The sequence below is a fragment of the Phodopus roborovskii genome, unplaced genomic scaffold (assembly GCF_943737965.1).
Source record: "Phodopus roborovskii unplaced genomic scaffold, PHOROB, whole genome shotgun sequence".
NCBI classification, from domain to species: Eukaryota; Metazoa; Chordata; class Mammalia; order Rodentia; family Cricetidae; genus Phodopus; species Phodopus roborovskii.
The window spans coordinates 10,746,488-10,764,476 of record NW_026126485.1 but is presented as its reverse complement, the minus strand read 5'-3'; the positions used below and the strand labels follow the sequence as shown (position 1 = coordinate 10,764,476).

Here is a 17,989-nt window from a genome sequence, read left to right as displayed (position 1 = left end):
GTATTTAGAAAGTAGTTAGGGATTATAATGGCTTGATAATGGAATGGTTATAGGTTCTGTCCCCCAAACCATGATTTTACTAGTTTTGGGGAGTTAGATAGGTTTTCAATACCAGGACTGTTTTCCCCACTGTTGAGCAGTTCTTATGTCCAATTAGTCAGCTGTTTGTTATTTCCAAAGTATGTATGCCACTACTGTACACTTATAGCTATTGTACCACAGTAGTGGTCATTTTATTGGGACAACTCAGGACCCTTGGTAGGTTGTGTAGATGCTGTAAGTGAATGAAATAGGATCTAACAATATTTGGTAGTGTTTGTTCTCTCTAGCCCAGTGTGAAGACTCCAAAATAGGATATAAAGAACATCTGGCAGGTGGGGTTGATTCTACTGGATAAGCTCAATCTGTCCTCAGGAATTTCCTCACATGGGAGTGTGTACCCAATGCTGTTATCCTTTTTCTTTTTACTTTGGGGTTATTCAAACTCCATTTCCCACTTGTTAGACTAAATTTTTGGTAAAATTCCAGAGACATAGTCTCTTTAACTGAAAGTGTCTACACTGAGGGAAATGTAGTTGATATAACAAGGAGGAGAATGTCCCTGTCAGAATCAAGGCCTTTGTTGCCCAGCTTGGTCTGCTCTTAATTTGATGTCTTTTCTTGTTTCCTGGTTTAACTAAAGTTCAATGATAGCCTGATGGCTCAATGTCTGTGATATATTTTAAGTCTTTTAGGAGCACAAGAATTAAGACTGATAGTGAGCTTGAGACTAGGGAAGACTTGAGACATTCCATAACCATAAGGGGATAGATTTCTATACAGAAACCATCAGCAATTGTTCATGTAACCTTTTGCAATAGCTTAGTATAAAGAGAAATTTTACTAAAGCAAATTATGATTCCCTACATATATTTGAATGGTACCAAATGACATGTGAAGTAGTACTTTAAATTTCTTACCTCCCCAGTACTGTTAAAACAGGTAATGTCACTGGTTAACCATTACACAAGCAGAAGTATTGTTTAATCATTAACCAGATAGTAACACTGGTTAGCTATCAGAGAGGGCTGTGCCTGTGGTTATCTATTGGTAAGGAAATTGATGTATGGTCTCTATATATTCATTGTTCCATAGAACTGCAGGAGAATCAGAACGTCCTGAGTCAGAAGTGTGATAAGCAATGAGTTCCAAGCAGCAGCTTGTGAAGCTAAATGATGGTCACTTCATTCCAGCACTGGGATTTGGCACATACAAGCCTGAAGAAGTAAGAACAGTGGTGCTGTGTTGGAGGGCTAAAGAGAAAATGGGCTAAGGGAGGGTGGAAGAGATAAAGCTGTCACCCATTTCCTATGCGACACTGCAGGACCTCCTGTTTCTGTTTCTTTAGACTACAGCTATTCTCTGTTCAAGAAGGTAGTTTGTCTTTTTTCTGACTCAGTGTCTGATTATTTAATCACGTGTCAATTGTTTCAGTGTTTCTTGATTTTGAAGAAATCAAAGTCACCAGTCCTGAACACTGTCAGTTTCCTTGATTTGAAGCTGACTGAAAGGATGGATGATTCCTCTTTTAAGCTCTATATTCAGGGTATTTCACCATGGTAAAAAATCTGAGACTTAAGAAAATCAACATGTGGAATGTTTGCAGAGATGAAAACCACAAGACAAATGTTCAAAGGCCATTGCAGCTCTGTTTTGGAGAATGGTTAGTATTTCATAATAAGTACTGCACTTGATTTAATTAAAAAATCCTATGTACCCCTCTTGACTGGGGACAGAGTGGACACTGCAACATTATAAAAGTGAAAATTTTATGAAATGTTGATCTTTGCAAATGTACATTAGGTTTATATTAAAGAGAATTCTCTGAAACGAAGTGACAAAAAGGACACTTTACATACCTGGGAGGAATTTCATATTTTAAAATCTTCTTTAGATATTGTAATTATAAGATAAGTGAATTATTTTTAAACATTGAATGCACATATTTTTTATCTGGGAAATTTCCAAAGACATTATGGAGTGCCAACAGCCATACTGGCTAGAATACAACTTACCTTGTCAGAAATATTATCCAAAACACAAAAGCAAAGAAACATGGGACTTAATTACTTGGTAGAAAAGTGGAAAAAAGAAGGGAAGAGATGGAGAGATGGCTCAGTAGGTGAAGGACATCTGTTGCTCCTGCAGGCACCAGGATTTTGTTTCCAGCAGACATATGGCAGTTCACAACTGTACTTAACTCCAGTGCTAGTGATCTGACTACTGCATTTTCTGCCCTCCACAGGCACTGCATGAATGTGATGCACAGGCATACTTGCAGGCAACCATTCTCACATAAAATTAATCTCAAGGACAACTTAGAAAAAGAAAGATAAGGCAAGTGCCAAGATCACCAAAGAAGTCTCAGCCTGAGTAGCGCTGTAGCTAAAAGCAGGGCAGGCTTCATGGCTCGAAGCTAGAGATCCATTATTACACTTATTATAACTTAAAAATAATTCCTTTCTTGTAGACCATACAGAACGTTTCCCACCTCTGCTGCAGAAAAGCAGGGATAAAAGGTGTGTGTGCACCATGTCTCACGATGATGTTTTAAAATAAATGCTAAAGTAGTTTGACATGAACCTCTGTACTTTAACACTCAAATGTTCACAGCATTATCCAAGTATGGCAGAATAATCAATAATCTTAAATTGAAGTTTGGTTATATTTTCACTAAACAAAGTAACTATTGTTTTTAGGGGTGATAACCCAACAAGAAAAAAAAATCCCTTGTAAAATGAGGAACAAACAGCTTTCTATTCAGATTAGATTGCTCATATATTGTCACAGTTTGATGCAGAGAAGAACTCTGTATTTCTTGAGCGTATTCACTGGGGGAAGACTTATAATCCTGCATGAATTTGTATATTTTCTCTGTTTTGTTCCAGGCACCTTTTTCCTGTGTTCATTGTAGTTGTGATCCACCTATATAAATTGTAATAGGACTATGCCTATATGCTTAGTTTGTAAGCCCTTCCAGAATAACCACTGAATTTGAGGTGTATTTGAGGTCTTCTGGTGCAAATGATTGACCATTGTTGCAAGGGTATGAAGAACATATGGAATATGAAATTCTAGTTAGAAGGCCCACTGAAACTAAGTTAGGACCTATTATCTCAAATGCTCCACTAAACTAAGTTATGGGAAAAGGGCAAGTCTTCTGAAATCATCTCTGTATGGGATGCCTCCACAGTCACTATCTGTGGATACTATTTTTTTACAGGTGAAATTTCAGTGGTGAGGAAACCAGTCTCATTTTATGTATTGAAGTGGTCTGAGAGTGACATAGGAATATAAAATTCCTCCCTTTTTGGAGAACTGTCCATTTGATCCACTTGAACTACCTCTCGTATATGCCTTTAAATATTTCTTTTGATTTATCCTTAGGTTCCTGAAAATAAGCCACTGGAGGCTATAAATTTAGCTATCGAGGCTGGGTTCCACCATATCGATACTGCTTATGTGTATCAAACAGAAAAGGATGTAGGGCAGGCTATTCAAAGCAAGATTGCAGCTGGTCTTGTGAAGAGAGAAGACCTATTCCTCACTACAAAGGTATTGTGTATGTAGTGCTCAGATGTACAGATAGATTGAAATGTGATATAAACAAGCAAATACTTACTTGATGGGTCATTAAATGATAAAATATACATACTAGTCAACTTTTATTTACATATAATTTGTAGATGAGTTCCAGCAGGAAAGGGTTATGCTGTCGACAAATGTATCACTCTATTTTTCTGAGGCTCAATTCAAAGCAGTCTATTTTAACATGTACTGTGAATTCAAGCAAAACTATGAAATTGTGGCTTTCTGTATCTAATTGTTAGCTTTGTAATATAAGTTCTATTCCAAATACTGGTTTTTACCTTTAAATATTGAAGAGCAGTTAGAATGTAGTTAAAGTACATTTATTTGTGTCCTTCACATTAAAATGTCATATGTTGCTTCTGTTCAGTAATATTAACAAAGGGATGCTACTTCTGTAATGGTAAGAATAGATCAAATAATTAGATTAATAATTATTTTTCTTAACATGATTCAGAGAATGCATATTATTATTAGTCCATAGGAGTTTTGTATTTTGAAAAATTTTATTTTTGAAGGATTGAAAACAAGTTTATGATCATATTCATATGTGTAATTCAGATTAGTGGAAGCCACCGAACAAAGGGAAGTTTTTGTTTTATGATTATTAAGTTTCAATATAGTACAAATGTATCAGTATTAGGTAAAATAAAGCCTCCAAGTCTGGATAATTTACTAATCCATGATTACTTCCATTCTTTCATGTAAATAGCTTTGGTGCACTTTCCTTCGACCAGAGCTGGTTCAGTCTAACTTGGAAAAATCATTGAAAAACCTTCAATTGGATTATGTTGACCTCTATATTATCCATTACCCAGTGCCAATGAAGGTAAGCAATTTGAATGACTAGGCTTAATCAATTTTGGCAAGGGCATGGTAATTATTTTTCTGAATGAGCAAAATCAAGTTCTACTATACTTTTCTGTAAATTCAATTCATGTGTTATGTAGTCTACTCAAAGTAGATTATAGAAATGGCCATATAGATAGAAGCCCATGCAATATCTAGAATTGTAGATTCAATAAATGATCTTCCAATATGTCACCATTTATGCACTCCTTACATTACATTAGTAGGTATTTGGAGTTTATCCTATCATTTTTTTTTCCTGTTGCACTGAGACAGTCGAAGCTTCCTGGTTATTACCTACTTACTGCGTCTTTGAGTTTTCCAACATCAAAATTATTTTACAATTAGCCTTACGGTTTTTCCGCCTGCCGCCTGGTCTTGTCCTGCTGCCACACCAGCCCCAAATAACACACAGATACTATGTATTAGATATTATACTGTTGGCCAGTTACTACTTTCTTATCGGCTAGCTCTATCTTAAGTATTAACCCATTTCTGCTGATCTATGTATTTCTCTTACCGGGGAGGCGGCTGGCGTCCAGCTCTCTCCAGACTCTCCATCTTGACTCCTCCTTACTACTTCCTCTTCCTCCTTGTCTCCTAGTCCCTCCTATCTTCCTTTCCTATTGGCCAACAGTGCTTTATTTATTAACCAGTATGAGAAACATATACAGAATGACATCTCCCATTATCTCCTCTTTTCTGTCTAAATAAAAAGAAGGGTTTTAACCTTAAAATAGCAAAATATATAACACAACAGTTATCAAATAAGAATCAGTTAACAATATTTAGTCCATTAACATTCAGCAAGATTTGAAGAAAATATTCTATCATCTATTCTATCTTTGTGTGTCTAAAGTCTAAGTAACTTATCTTTAATCCTAACTAATGAAAACTATAACCATAACTATCTGTCTTCAACTCCTTCAAAGACCACCGAAGGATAATATATAAGCTCTAGAAATGACAGAGACAACTCACTGCCTGGTCACCCGAAGTTCTTTTGTAATCTTCCATCTTCAGCCCATAGGCCATAGTTTATCTGGCAGACTCTTCAGCAAAGCAGGAAACTTTAAACTGTCTTCTTGTATTGGCAGTTTGTCGGTCACTTTTCTCTGTGTCCTACAGACTGTCTGGCAGACTCTTCCATGAAGCAGGAACTCTGTAGCAATGTCCATCTTGAATCAGCAATCACTTTTCTGTGGGTCCTGCATGTCCAGTTTATATAGCACAAAGTCAAACAGTCCAGACAAGAGCAGTAACTTGTCCAAATGGCTAGTCTTGCCATATTGGAAGTAAACTCCATAACGAGTTTCTTCAATGTCCATCTTCCTTTCTGACGCAGGTGGTGTTGCCAGGAACAATTATGTCTCACTGTCAAGAAAAACCCTAAGCCATTTTAAATGCCATATTCTGTAGGTCTTTGAAAGGTTTGAAAAATGCCTATCTATCTCAAATACATCTCTGTGTATGTTGAAAAACCTAACTAACTTAACTCTAAGCTTTGATTATCATAGGTAATTATCTATAATTTGTACTACATTATACAATACATTTCTGAATGAACTATATAAACACAATACTTAAACAAAAGGAGAAATATACACATCACAAAATTGACCTTAAATTGTATCAATAAATGAAAATCCATTCCAAAACAAAGTATTCATATCTATACCATAATCCCTTTTTTACCTTTAAAAAGATATTGCTTGTGATCATTAACCACTTATAACCAAGTCCATTTAAATGAAAACAAACATTTATAAACAATATTTGGGAATTTGGGCGTTGTTCTTTCCAAACTACTTCCTGCTGACAGGGGGCGCTGTCATGGGGATCCTAAGAAGACCCAGAAATCTTGGCTGTAGTTTGCAAGGCTGCCTTGTTCAAGCTGTTTTGAATGTTGGATCACCAGGAACTCTGCTTCAGGGGGTCTGGCTTGATCAAACCACATTAGTCTGGAAGGAATCCACAGCTTTTTATTTTCTGTGGAAACAAAATTAGAAATCCTTTTCCCAAGTAACTTGTCCTTAGACTTAAATTTTTGAGTCAAAGCATTTTTAAAATATATAAATTGAATTAATTCAGCAGCATTTGTTTTAACAGTTGTTTCCTCAGCAGTCAAACAATACAAAGACAATATAATGCCATACAGTATACAGATTCTCTCTGAGCTTTTCATTTTTATGTGGCTTTATTATTACTCCATTTCTTTTACTTTTTATTTTTTATTTTTTTGAGACAGGGTTTCTCTGGGTAACTCTTATCTGTCCTGGAATTCACTCTGCATACCAGGTTTATTTTGAAATCAAAGATCTGCTTGCCTCTGTCTCTTGAGTGCTGGGATTAAAGGTGTGCCTCCACACCCAGCTGTTCTCTGTCTTTTTAAAACCATTCCATTTTTTTTCTCTTTTTCTTCCAAGCCTACGTATATTTTTTAAAACACACTGTAAACCTTTAGAGGTTTTTCTTAATATGAATCTGTCTTACTGTAAATCTTTTATCTTTTTCTGGCCACGAGTCTTTTATCTGGTAAACAACAACATTGCTAAAATGAAAGTCATAGTTGTTCCTGCCTGGTTTACCAAAGATGGCAGCGGCTATTTTACTGCCAGCATTGAGAGCTGTGGTTACTGTCTTGGTCTGCGCTGCAATCCAGCCCCATGCTGCCGGCTTGGAGATGTGGTCCCTGCCATTGCCATCTCTCATGCACACCAATAAATTGTTAGCAGAGCTTCTTAAAAGCCATGTGGCTTTTTGCCACTTATGCTGAGTCAGGAACCTTCCCTTAAAGGAGCCGCACAAATATCTGCTTGTCTCTCGCAAAGCAGAGTCCAACCGAGAAAAATGCTGCTACCAAGAAACCTTGCTTGTCTCTGTTCTTTTGTTTCTAAAACCCTTTTTTAAGCTTTTGTTAAATTTTAAGTGTAAGTTCTTACTAGCCACGTGGGTGCCATTTGTAACGAGTACAGCTTTTCCTCCCGCCAGTGGTCTTGTCCCGCCACCACGCCAGCCCCAAATAATACACAGACACTTCTGACACCAGATTTCGCGGTTAAATAAGGATCAGGATAAATAGGCCAAACAGATGTTTATTCAGGGAGAAATAACTTACAACCTAGACAGATGAACACCAGGAAATTCAACCCGATCCTCTCCTGTCCAAGTCACGCCAGCAAGAGAGCTTTTTCCGGCTCTCCTTCTGACTTCCTTCCACAGGTCACTTCTGCCCATGGCTCCACCCTCCCCAATGGGCGTGGTCAGTGCCACAGAAGGACTATCTCACTACAGCCCTAATTAACCATCTTCAGTGGACATAGTTTCTTTTTGATGAAATTTGTATTCAGATAGTAAAAGACCACTGATTGGCCTGTGCCAGAATGAAATCCAATATTACTGTCATGTTTGTATGTCTACTGAACTTCTTAGTGAAAGAAAGATATCTCACTAGTAGTATGAATAAGAAGTGACAAAATAATGGATACCAGCTAGGAGACTACAGGTAGATCTGTGAGAATACTGTTTAATAATAATAATAGCAACAATAATAGGATATATATGTAAAACTATATGTATAGTTTATATAGGAGACTAGTTCAAGCATCTAAGAATATTCCTTATAATTCCACATACAAATCACCTTGTAAATGTAAGTATCTAGAGTGATGGTCCACTTAATACACATTGAGTGTTCCATTTATAGATATTCCTATGAGATACTGGTGTTTAGTCAGATCATTGTGAAGACTCTTTCTGTTCCAGGCAGGGGAGGATCTGTTCCCAGCAGATGAACATGGGAAAACATTATTGGACACTGTGGATCTCTGTGCCACATGGGAGGTGAGCAGTTGAAAGATGTTCAATGTAGGAGCAGAGAGAGTAGAATCAGGTTATGCTTGAGAAAATGGGGTATATGCTTCTGTGTATAGAAATTCCTTATTTTACATAGGTGTGTTTTGGAGTAAGGGGGCATGCATTACTACAGTGTAATAAAGGGAAATGAAGAGGTACTTGGGACAACAGGAATGAATGCATTCTTTCTGCCAGCATATGTAATGTGAAAATCTGTGCTTCTCAGGACATTCTTAGACAGAAGAATCCTTCATGGCTGTCACTGTTTTCCTTTTATCTTCACTCTTTTGGTTTCTTCATATTTAGTTGCAGTGATCACCAGGGCAGTGTCTTTCTAGTGCCATTTTTTTCAGTGTTAGTGTGATAACAATCACTGTCTTTCAATCACTGTCAAGTGCTCTGCTGCTGAGCTGTATGTCCAGAGATAGATGATACACTCTTAACTGCTATATCTTGCATTTATTTTGATGTAAACACTACTCTGCACAACTCTTTCATTTGTAGGCCTTGGAGAAGTGTAAGGATGCAGGATTGGTCAAGTCTATTGGGGTGTCCAACTTTAATAGCAGGCAACTGGAGAAAATCCTGAATAAACCTGGGCTTAAGTACAAGCCTGTCTGTAACCAGGTGAGAAGCCTCAACCTCCTCTACTTCTCAAATACATTTCCTTATTTCTGTTCTGATGTCTCCAATCCATCTTCCCCTTCCTCAATTCATCTTATTTTTCATGGAAAAGAACATTCTTTTTAAAAAGTTAGTATTATTATTTTCTACTTTTACATATTGATCCCAGTTCCATCTCTCTCCCATGCCCCACAACCCCCTCTCCCATCCCATTCTCACCCTCTCTACAGAGAAGGTGAGGACTTACAGGAGGGATCATCAAAATTTGTCAAGTCATTTGGAGTAGGGTCTAGGCTCTCCCTCCTGTCTCTAGGTTAGAGAGTATCCCTCCGTGGGGAATGTGCTTCCAAAGTCCTTTCGTGCACCAGTGATACATCCTGGTCCCACTCTCACTGTAGACTGCTCAGGCCTTCCAACTGAGACCCACGTTCAGGGGGACTGGGTTAGTCCAATGCTGGTTTCCCATATATCAGTCTGGGGATCCATGAGCTCCCCCTTGTTCAGGTCAGCTGTCTCTATGGGTTTCTGTAGCCTGGTCTTGACCACTTTTCTTGTAACTTCTCCCTCTCTGTAATGGATTCCAGGAATTCAGCTCAGTGTTTAACTGTGGGTGTCTGCCCCTGTTTCCATCAGGTACTAGATTAAGGTTCTAGATTGGGATATAAGTTATTTATCAATCTCATTATTAGGGAAGGGCATTTAAGGTAGACTCTCCACTGTTGCTCAGATTGTTAGTTGAGGTCATCCTTGTAGGTCTCTGGAAATTTCTAGAGTCAGTTTTCTCTTAAAAATATAATGGCTCCCTCTAATATGGTATCTCTTTTCTTGCTCTTGTCTATTCATCCCCTGAGTCAATCTTCCTGATCCCACATGTTCTCCTCTCCTCCCCGTTGGAGAACAAGAATCTACAAGTAGTGTCACTGTAGCCAAGGACACTTGGAGATACTAAAATTCAAATTTTGGATTACTAAATTTTGTGAAAATAAGGCTATACCATAGTGTCCAACTGGTGCAACATGTGTAAATTTAAAATTGTCCAGTTAACAGATGTCATTAGTAGTATTTCAGGATCAAAGTAGACTTACATATGAGCTGGGGAAAATGTAAGGTATCAGTCTAGTGAAGGTGATGGCAAATGGACTGATTTATAATGAGAAGTCCATCAACACATGGAATGAGTGGGACATGGAGAGAATAAAAGTGAGAGAGATGAGTAGGCATGACAGCTTTGGACGTAAAGGAGTTATTCCTTCCTCTTAGCATGTCTAGTCTTGGGATCTTGAAACAGACATGGCTGAAGGGGTGTAAATTTGAAATTAGACACACACACACACACACACACACACACACACACACACACGTGACTGATTATATATTTATAGTGATATAATATTGGATAAAATCCACACTCAGATACTGCATGCAGAACACATAGTTGATTCTGTGTTGAAAACCTCTTGGTGAGCTTTTCTTTTCTTCCTCATCTCCCTTGAGCAACTTAAGTGCATATTTTCTGTGAGAGGTTCTATGTTCTCTATTACAATTGAAGCATTCTTATATAGCAGAAATCTTTGGCTGGGAACTGTAGTGAACTGGCTACTGTGTTAGCAAAGAAGAAATTGGCAGGCAGTTAAAGTATTTCACCATACACCAGAATAAGAAAAGCATCTTACCCATGCACTAGAGAAGGGCAGTGTCCTGGAAATAGTAAAACATTGCCTGGCATAGACCCCCACTGGACTATCTGGAAGGCCATGCTGACTGGTCAGAAGTTGTAGTCTGTCATGGCCTAGAAGCATTTTGCAAAAGCTTGGCAATGGGGACTCCTTCCCTCTTTAGGAAAATTTCCTGCTCTCTATCTACACATATCCAGAGAATGTCCCTGCATCCCTAAAAGCTGATTCTAGTCAAATCACCAATTTATCTTTAGTTTGAGCCTTGTCACAGATTCCTGCTCAAAGACTTGTGCTAGGAGCTCTGCTATAGAACCCTGCTGTGATGTGTGAAGTATTGTGATAGGAATATGCTGCATTATGCAAAGTAGGATTTGTCCACTGGATCCTCAATCTTTTATGTTCCTTATACTCTGGGATAAAGTTGAGCCGATTCACTGAAATCTGTCTCCCAGAGGGCTGTCTCCATTATCCCCATAGCTGCCTAATCCTGTTTCTTGCTTATGCTTTCTCCATCCTATGCACCAAAGCAGTCAGCTATCATGAGGGAGAATCAGAACCACAGCTCTCTATCTCTTCCTCCTTCTTCATTTGTTTCCCAATCAGTTTCTCTCTACTTTGAAGTCATCTGTACATGTAGGATTTCACAGATCCACAAGGTCTAGGGCTCAGAAATGAGGGGAAAGGTGAGATAGTTTTCCTTCTGTAACTAACTTACTTATTGTGGTTATCTCAAATGCATTATTTTTTCCTGCAAATAATTTAACTTTATATGTTTTTATAGCTGAAAATTTCTATTGTGCTTAGAAACCACATATGCTCCATCCTTTCCTCTATTGTTGACAGCTACATCAGTTCTCTAACTTAGCTATCCTGAACTGGTTTGCTATTTGCAGCTTTCCCCACAAAGAAAATCCAGTTTTAGGTTATTAAGTTTTTACATAATGACATGAAATTGTGACTTTCCACAAAGAGTATTAATTGCATATGCAGATTTGATATTAATTTTCTCCAAAATTACTTACATAATTTTCATCAAACATCCTGAATAGTTGATAGGGTGATGTAGAATATTTCTGCCTCCTAACCCATATCTAAAAATAGTGAACAAATATACCCCTATAGGTTATATCTCTCTATATACATGCAACATTTTCTTAAAATTTTAAAGTTGCATTTGCATGTGTGTTGTGTATATGCATGAATAAATGCATGTGTGTGTGTGTGTGTATGCATGTTTTATGTTGCATATGTGGAGGATGGCAGATGATTTGTGAGTTTCATGGAACAAACTCAAATCTGATTTGACAGTAAACTCAGTGTGCCATGTCATTGACTATTCCTGGTACATCCTTATAAACTTTTTCAAAGTAGTTTCTTAGAGTGTTCACTTTCAAGAGTTCAGAAAATATTCCCAAGAATGAAGATGTTAGCAGACATTGTCAGAGAAATTAAAAATAATTCTCTTACAGAATCTGAACCTATATATATTTAAACTTCCCAATGATTTCTGGAAACCTCTTCAAGCCAGCACTATTTTTTCTCTTTATAATTAAAAGTAGATCTCGAAGTTCAAGATTTATTTCTTTGAATTATTTTATCACAAGAAAATTGTTTTGTGAGTCATAAGAATAATACAGATGTGAGACAGTTTTAAAGACATGGTTTAAATTAAATTGATAATCTAAATATGTTACAATTTATTGTTCAGGTACTTACCTTTAGTGCTTCTCTTTTATGTAAATATTAGCACCTCATATAATCAGATACGTTTGTGTTTGTCCATTTACAGGTGGAATGCCATCTTTACCTGAACCAAAGCAAGCTGTTAAACTACTGCAGGTCAAAGGACATTGTTCTAGTTGCTTACTGTGCTCTTGGATCTCAAAGACCTAAACGATGGTAAGGACATTAGGAAGTTTACACCAAATACCAGTGCCAGTGATATCTTTTGAATACTATAAACTTAGTTTGCAGAAGCTCAATTTGAACTTGCTCAGAGAGAGAGAGGATAATTTGCATTTTGAGGAGATATCAATGATGGAAGTGTTGGTGATGCAAGGACTCCTTTGAATATTCCTGGTTTTGAAACCTCCTACAAATTCCCAGCTTTTGAAGCTAAAGACTTCTGCCTTTGTTTCCAGGGTGGACCCAAATTCCCCAGTTCTCCTGAATGATCCAGTTCTTTGTGAAGTTGCAAAAAAGCACAAGCGAAGTCCGGCTCAGATTGCTCTTCGTTACCATCTTCAACGTGGAATTGTGGTCCTTGCCCAGAGTTACAAAGAAAATGAGATAAAGGAGAACTTACAGGTGAGCAGGGAGGCAGTGGGCATCAGGACTCTTCCACAACATCTCTCTTCTTACATAACTTCTTACACATGTCTTCTATTTTCTCTTTGAAATGTCTTAGGGAACTTTTTTTTTTTTTGGCTGACACAATCTTACTACCATTTCCTACTCGTGTGACATCTCAATTACATTCAGATATTTCTTTTTCTACTCTATAACACAGTCAAGAACTTATCTTGATGGAATTAGATTTAAAGAGAGCACTAATGTCTAAACCACTGAGTCATCACCTACATCATGTTTATGTATTTTATTATGGATATACTATTTCTTTTGAGTTGATTTACTGGCTAAGTGCATGTTCTTTTCTTGAAGACTTACCTATGTTGATGATCTTCTATTTTCAATGACAATAACTTTGTTATACTATTGCATACAGCAGTTGCAAAATGAACCACCCCCAACATACAGCCTTAATGTAAAGAGTAATTATTTATTTCATTATTCTATGATTCTTACAGTTTTATAGAGTTCAATTTTAACACTGAGGCATCTCTCTACCTTGAGTTTACTCAAGTGTGTTCACAGAACTATTGTATATATTTGAAAGATGGTGAGGCTCATCTGCCTCAGGATACAGTTGGTCTCTTGCCAGACGTTCTTTAGCTTAAAATTTTTTTCATTAACTAGCCAATTGGCATAGACTTCATTTCACCACATATTCCTCTTTTAAGACAATGAGTATATACTTGCAAAGATTTTAAACCTAGGCAAATAATTATCATATCATTTATTCTGCTACGAGGGAGTTGGCTCAATGATTAAAGCACTTGCCACGCAAACATTGAAACTGGAGTTTATATCTACAGAACTCACATAAAATTCCAGGTGGATGTGGTGTTCTCTCTAAATCCATCTCTGCATGCAAAGATGAGAGATCTCCAGAGTAATCTGGTTAGTGAAAATAGCCACATTTTTTAGTTCTGGGTCTGATAGAGAGATACTGCCTCAATGAATAAGGAACAAGAGCTATGAGGATGAAGCCTGGTATGAAGCTCAGGCTTCCTCTCTCTTCTCTCTCTCTCTGTCTCTCTGTCTCTCTCTCTCTCCCTCACACATGCGCACACATACACACACACACACACACAGAGAGAGAGAGAGAGAGAAAGAGAGAGAGAGAGAGAGAGAGAGAGAGAGAGAGAGAGAGAAGTTGCCCTGGATATATGCAAACATGACAAACACACATGGAAATAAAGAAAGTCTAGTAACAGTTAAGATCGAAGGAGTAATAATATGGATACTGTTTTTTAATAAAAGTGGGTGCAAATTTTCATTGAGTGTGGAGACTGGGAAATACAAATTGTAGTTAACTTGTAACATTTATATGTTCACATTAATTACCTTGCAAATTCAGATACATTCACTCTATCCTTAATTCTGCTGTTTCTATTCTCTCTGCCTGTGTGTTTATTTTCATAAGCGAAAGCTTTTCTTTATTGTGTTTCTTCATTCCTTTACTTTATGATTTAATGTCATGTCCTTTTCCTCATTGGGAATAGAACATCATATGCCATATTTTTTTTTTCAAAAGCATTGCAGTATATCTTTCCAAGCTTAAACTGAAGTATAGTTTTTGAAATCATGTAAAATAAAAATTTAAAGAACACTTAAATTATTTTCTAAATGGCTATGTGGTATTGCTATCAAGAATAATTATTTTCATGGATTCTCTTCATCTTATTTATACTCACCCATTTTCAAATTATATTGGAATATCAGTCTTGCTGAACAAAATGATAATCCTTTTGATCTACTATCTCCTATTTAAAAACATGACAAATTACCTCAACAATACTGCTTTCAGAAGACCTGGATAAGGGTAATGCGTACATGTAAGGCAGAAATCTCATAAGGGAGCATAACAAAGAACTACAGGCAATTAAGGAATTCTTATGAACCTAAGACCTGAAGAATGTCTTAAGGATGAATCCCTTAACAGTTTATTAAATACTAAGTGGCTAGCCATGAAATCATATGCATACAAGCAACACCAAGCAGATTCAGCAGGCTGTGTGTTTATGTGTGTGTGTGTGTAGAATAACTGTACAAAAACACACCATGAGTTTGCATGAGAATAGAAGGGAGACTTGAGAGTTTGAGAGAGGAAGGCAAGGGGCAGAAGATGCATTTCTATTTTACTAAAAAAATAAAAAAAAAGAATTTCTGGGATGACTATATATATATATTATATATATTATATATTATATATATTATATATGCATATATATGAATTTCATCATTTATTATTGTTTATCTTGATTAAATATTTCATGAATTAAATAAGCTTTTGGGTAGGCATTATAATTGTCCATCAATTGAGGAAGAAGTGAAGTTTTGAAATATTAAGAATTTTAATATGTAACTATAATAAGGATTTTCAATTTTACCTTTTAATATATTAGTAACTTTCTCTTTTTTTTTTTAATTAGGGCATTTGAATATATCCTGTTAGGTTTATTGATAGAGAAGTGGTATTCTTTATCATCTTTTAATAATGTATTCTTTTTTCTTTTTTTGGTTCTTTGTTCTATTGATAGTTTTTAATATAAAGAAGTGTTCTCCAAAAGACCTTTTGTGCACCAGGGATACATCCTGGTTCCACTGTCAGCGGTCCCTTAGACTGCCCAGGCCTTAACCTAGAGGCAGGAGGGAGGACCTAGTCCCTCCACCAAATGACTTGACAGATTTTGTTGACCCCTCCTGGAAGGCATCACCCTTCCTCTGGAGTAGGGGGGTAAGGAATGGGAGGTTGGTTGGGGGACATGGTGGGGAGGGATGGAGAGGGAACTGGGATCAATAGGTAAAATAAGAAAAATAAAATAAAATAAAATGCCTCATAAGAAACTAAATGTATACTCAGTGCTTTTTACTAGATGGATCTGTTGCTAGATTTTGACACCAAGCTTTTTATCCCCCATGCCTCCTTCTTTCCATCCCTTCCTATCCCCTTTCCATTTTTCTATTCATCACAATTTTTGAAGAAATAACCAAGAATTTAATGTTCTGCTTGTGCCAATATTTTAGAAATTAGTAGAAATTGTTTTTATGTAAAGTAACCCAATGGCAACCAGTGAAATCCTCTTTAAGTCAAATAATTTCTCTTTTGGAAATTATAAAAGTAGTAATTGAATGTTTCTTTTCTTAAATCGTGGGCAAAGAACTGTTTCTATGCAAGCAAATATATGAATTATAGGGTTTAGAAATTTACTTTAGTTTGTTTGGAAACTATCCTTATGGTCTTTGAATAGCATCAGCTCTGTATTTCCTGCAGCTCCTTCTGATATAGTGTACTGAATTACCATGTCTCCAAAGTGGTTTCGTTTACTTTTATCTGACACCCATTGACCACTTGAGTATCTTCTTTGATATTTAACAACTTTTAGAATTTTTTTGTACGTTAAGAAGTTGCCTTTGCAGAATAAAATGTGATTCACTTGCGTTTTAAAAATTGCAAATGGGCAATGTCCTCAAATGTTTGTAATTGCTCAACAGGTGTTTGAATTTGAGCTACCTTCAGAGGATATGAAAATCCTAGATGGCCTGAACAGAAATTTAAGATATGCACCTGCTCCATTGTAAGTCACCTTTATTGATATGTCACTATTTATTTTAGGTTATGTCTTTTCTTTTTAGTGAATGTTTGTTCATGAAACAAATCACTTCATTAGTTTCTTGAAAGCTGCCATTAAGACAGTTTTTTAACTGTTATTTTTCTCATTTCTGAATTATGAATATCTCAATACTGAAAATAGTTTATGCAGAAAGAGATGTAAGTCCAAGGGGATACTACTTAGGAAAAAAGTCTCTATCACTGATAGAATTGATAGTCTTAAAAAACTTTACTCTTTCTTCTTGCTCTATGGTTATATAATCTGATTCATTATGCATATTTAAAATAAAGACAAACTAGGAATACATAGTGTCTCTTACCTATGGATATTTTAATCCACAATGAAAGTAAATATAGTAATTTTAAAAATGGGTAGACTGATTGGCATGTATATTATCAAGGTTAATAGAGTATTTTATTAATAGAACAAACTGAATGATAAAGATGAGACATGATGCATGTTAGAGATTGGCAAGCATTTAGTAATTATTGCCACCTATTAAATATTTTAGTTAGTTATAATTTTGTCAATTTATATTTTTAAGTGATAAACTATAGAGATATACAAATTGTATGATGATCTTAACCCTTAGAAATCTATCTTATTAGAGACATTTTGAATGTAACACATTATATTGCATGAGATGACAAGGAAATTAGTGCTTATGAGCTGTTTTCTCCACATTAATTTGTAATTATTTATATTTAGACTTTCACTATATGACATTAGTTTATGCTTTTATTGAGAGACTGAAATGAGACATAATCTTTCCTTCTGTGCTTTGGCAGGCTGCCTATAGAAGCAAAAATGAAGAAGTGTATGTGAATGTTTGTATTTTTCTGCTCCTGGCTAGGGAATTCCATTTCAAAAAATCAGTAGTCTTTTAAAAACCATTTCCTTGATTGTCAAGTTTATGAAAATAAAAATAGAAAATTATATAGCCAGCCAGGAAAATTATTAACATTTTATATTTTTCTTTTTCTATTTTAGTGGTGAGGGCCACGCAGAATACCCCTTTTCTGATGAATTTTGATGTAGAGGCCTGTATCCCAAGTCTTGAAGTCCCTCTACATGGATACATGATGTGGGAGACATCAGAGATGCAGTCTATTGAATATATATCACTTTAGCTCAGTCTGAACTGCTTAACAACTCAACTTCAGTTAGAGCTGGGCCCACCAGCCTACCTTAAGTCATTGTACATTAATTATGCTTTGAAATAATGTTTCCTATAGAAGGATTTTCTTTAGCACTCTCTGTGTTTCTTGCCTGGTTTGTTTTCTTTTGAATCTTTGAGACCAAAAATGAACTTCTGTGGTATCTGGGGTAAGAATTTAGGAAACAACAATTTAAAGGGTTGTAGTGGGTATAGACATTCTGCTCTAGCAAAGTTGCAGGTAG

General features: G+C 36.3%; 1 protein-coding gene across 1 annotated transcript; it reads left to right on the top strand.

Annotated features, from left to right (window-relative positions):
* The first annotated feature begins 1,105 nt into the window (after window positions 1-1,105).
* Window positions 1,106-17,754, top strand: LOC127229802 (aldo-keto reductase family 1 member C13). The gene is made up of 9 exons (XM_051194796.1): window positions 1,106-1,264; window positions 3,427-3,594; window positions 4,340-4,456; window positions 8,242-8,319; window positions 8,836-8,958; window positions 12,421-12,530; window positions 12,773-12,938; window positions 16,470-16,552; window positions 17,579-17,754. Exons 1-9 carry the CDS (start codon window positions 1,181-1,183, stop codon window positions 17,619-17,621), a joined length of 972 nt encoding a protein of 323 aa, XP_051050753.1. The 5' UTR covers window positions 1,106-1,180; the 3' UTR covers window positions 17,622-17,754.
* Window positions 17,755-17,989: the final 235 nt, after the last annotated feature.

Coding starts and splice junctions, on each gene's coding strand:
- LOC127229802 (XM_051194796.1), top strand. CDS start 1,181: ATGAGTTCCAAGCAGCAGCTTGTGAAGCTAAATGATGGTCACTTCATT. Junction 4,457..8,241: donor ATTACCCAGTGCCAATGAAG/GTAAGCAATTTG, acceptor TTTCTGTTCCAG/GCAGGGGAGGATCTGTTCCC. Junction 12,939..16,469: donor AGATAAAGGAGAACTTACAG/GTGAGCAGGGAG, acceptor ATTGCTCAACAG/GTGTTTGAATTTGAGCTACC.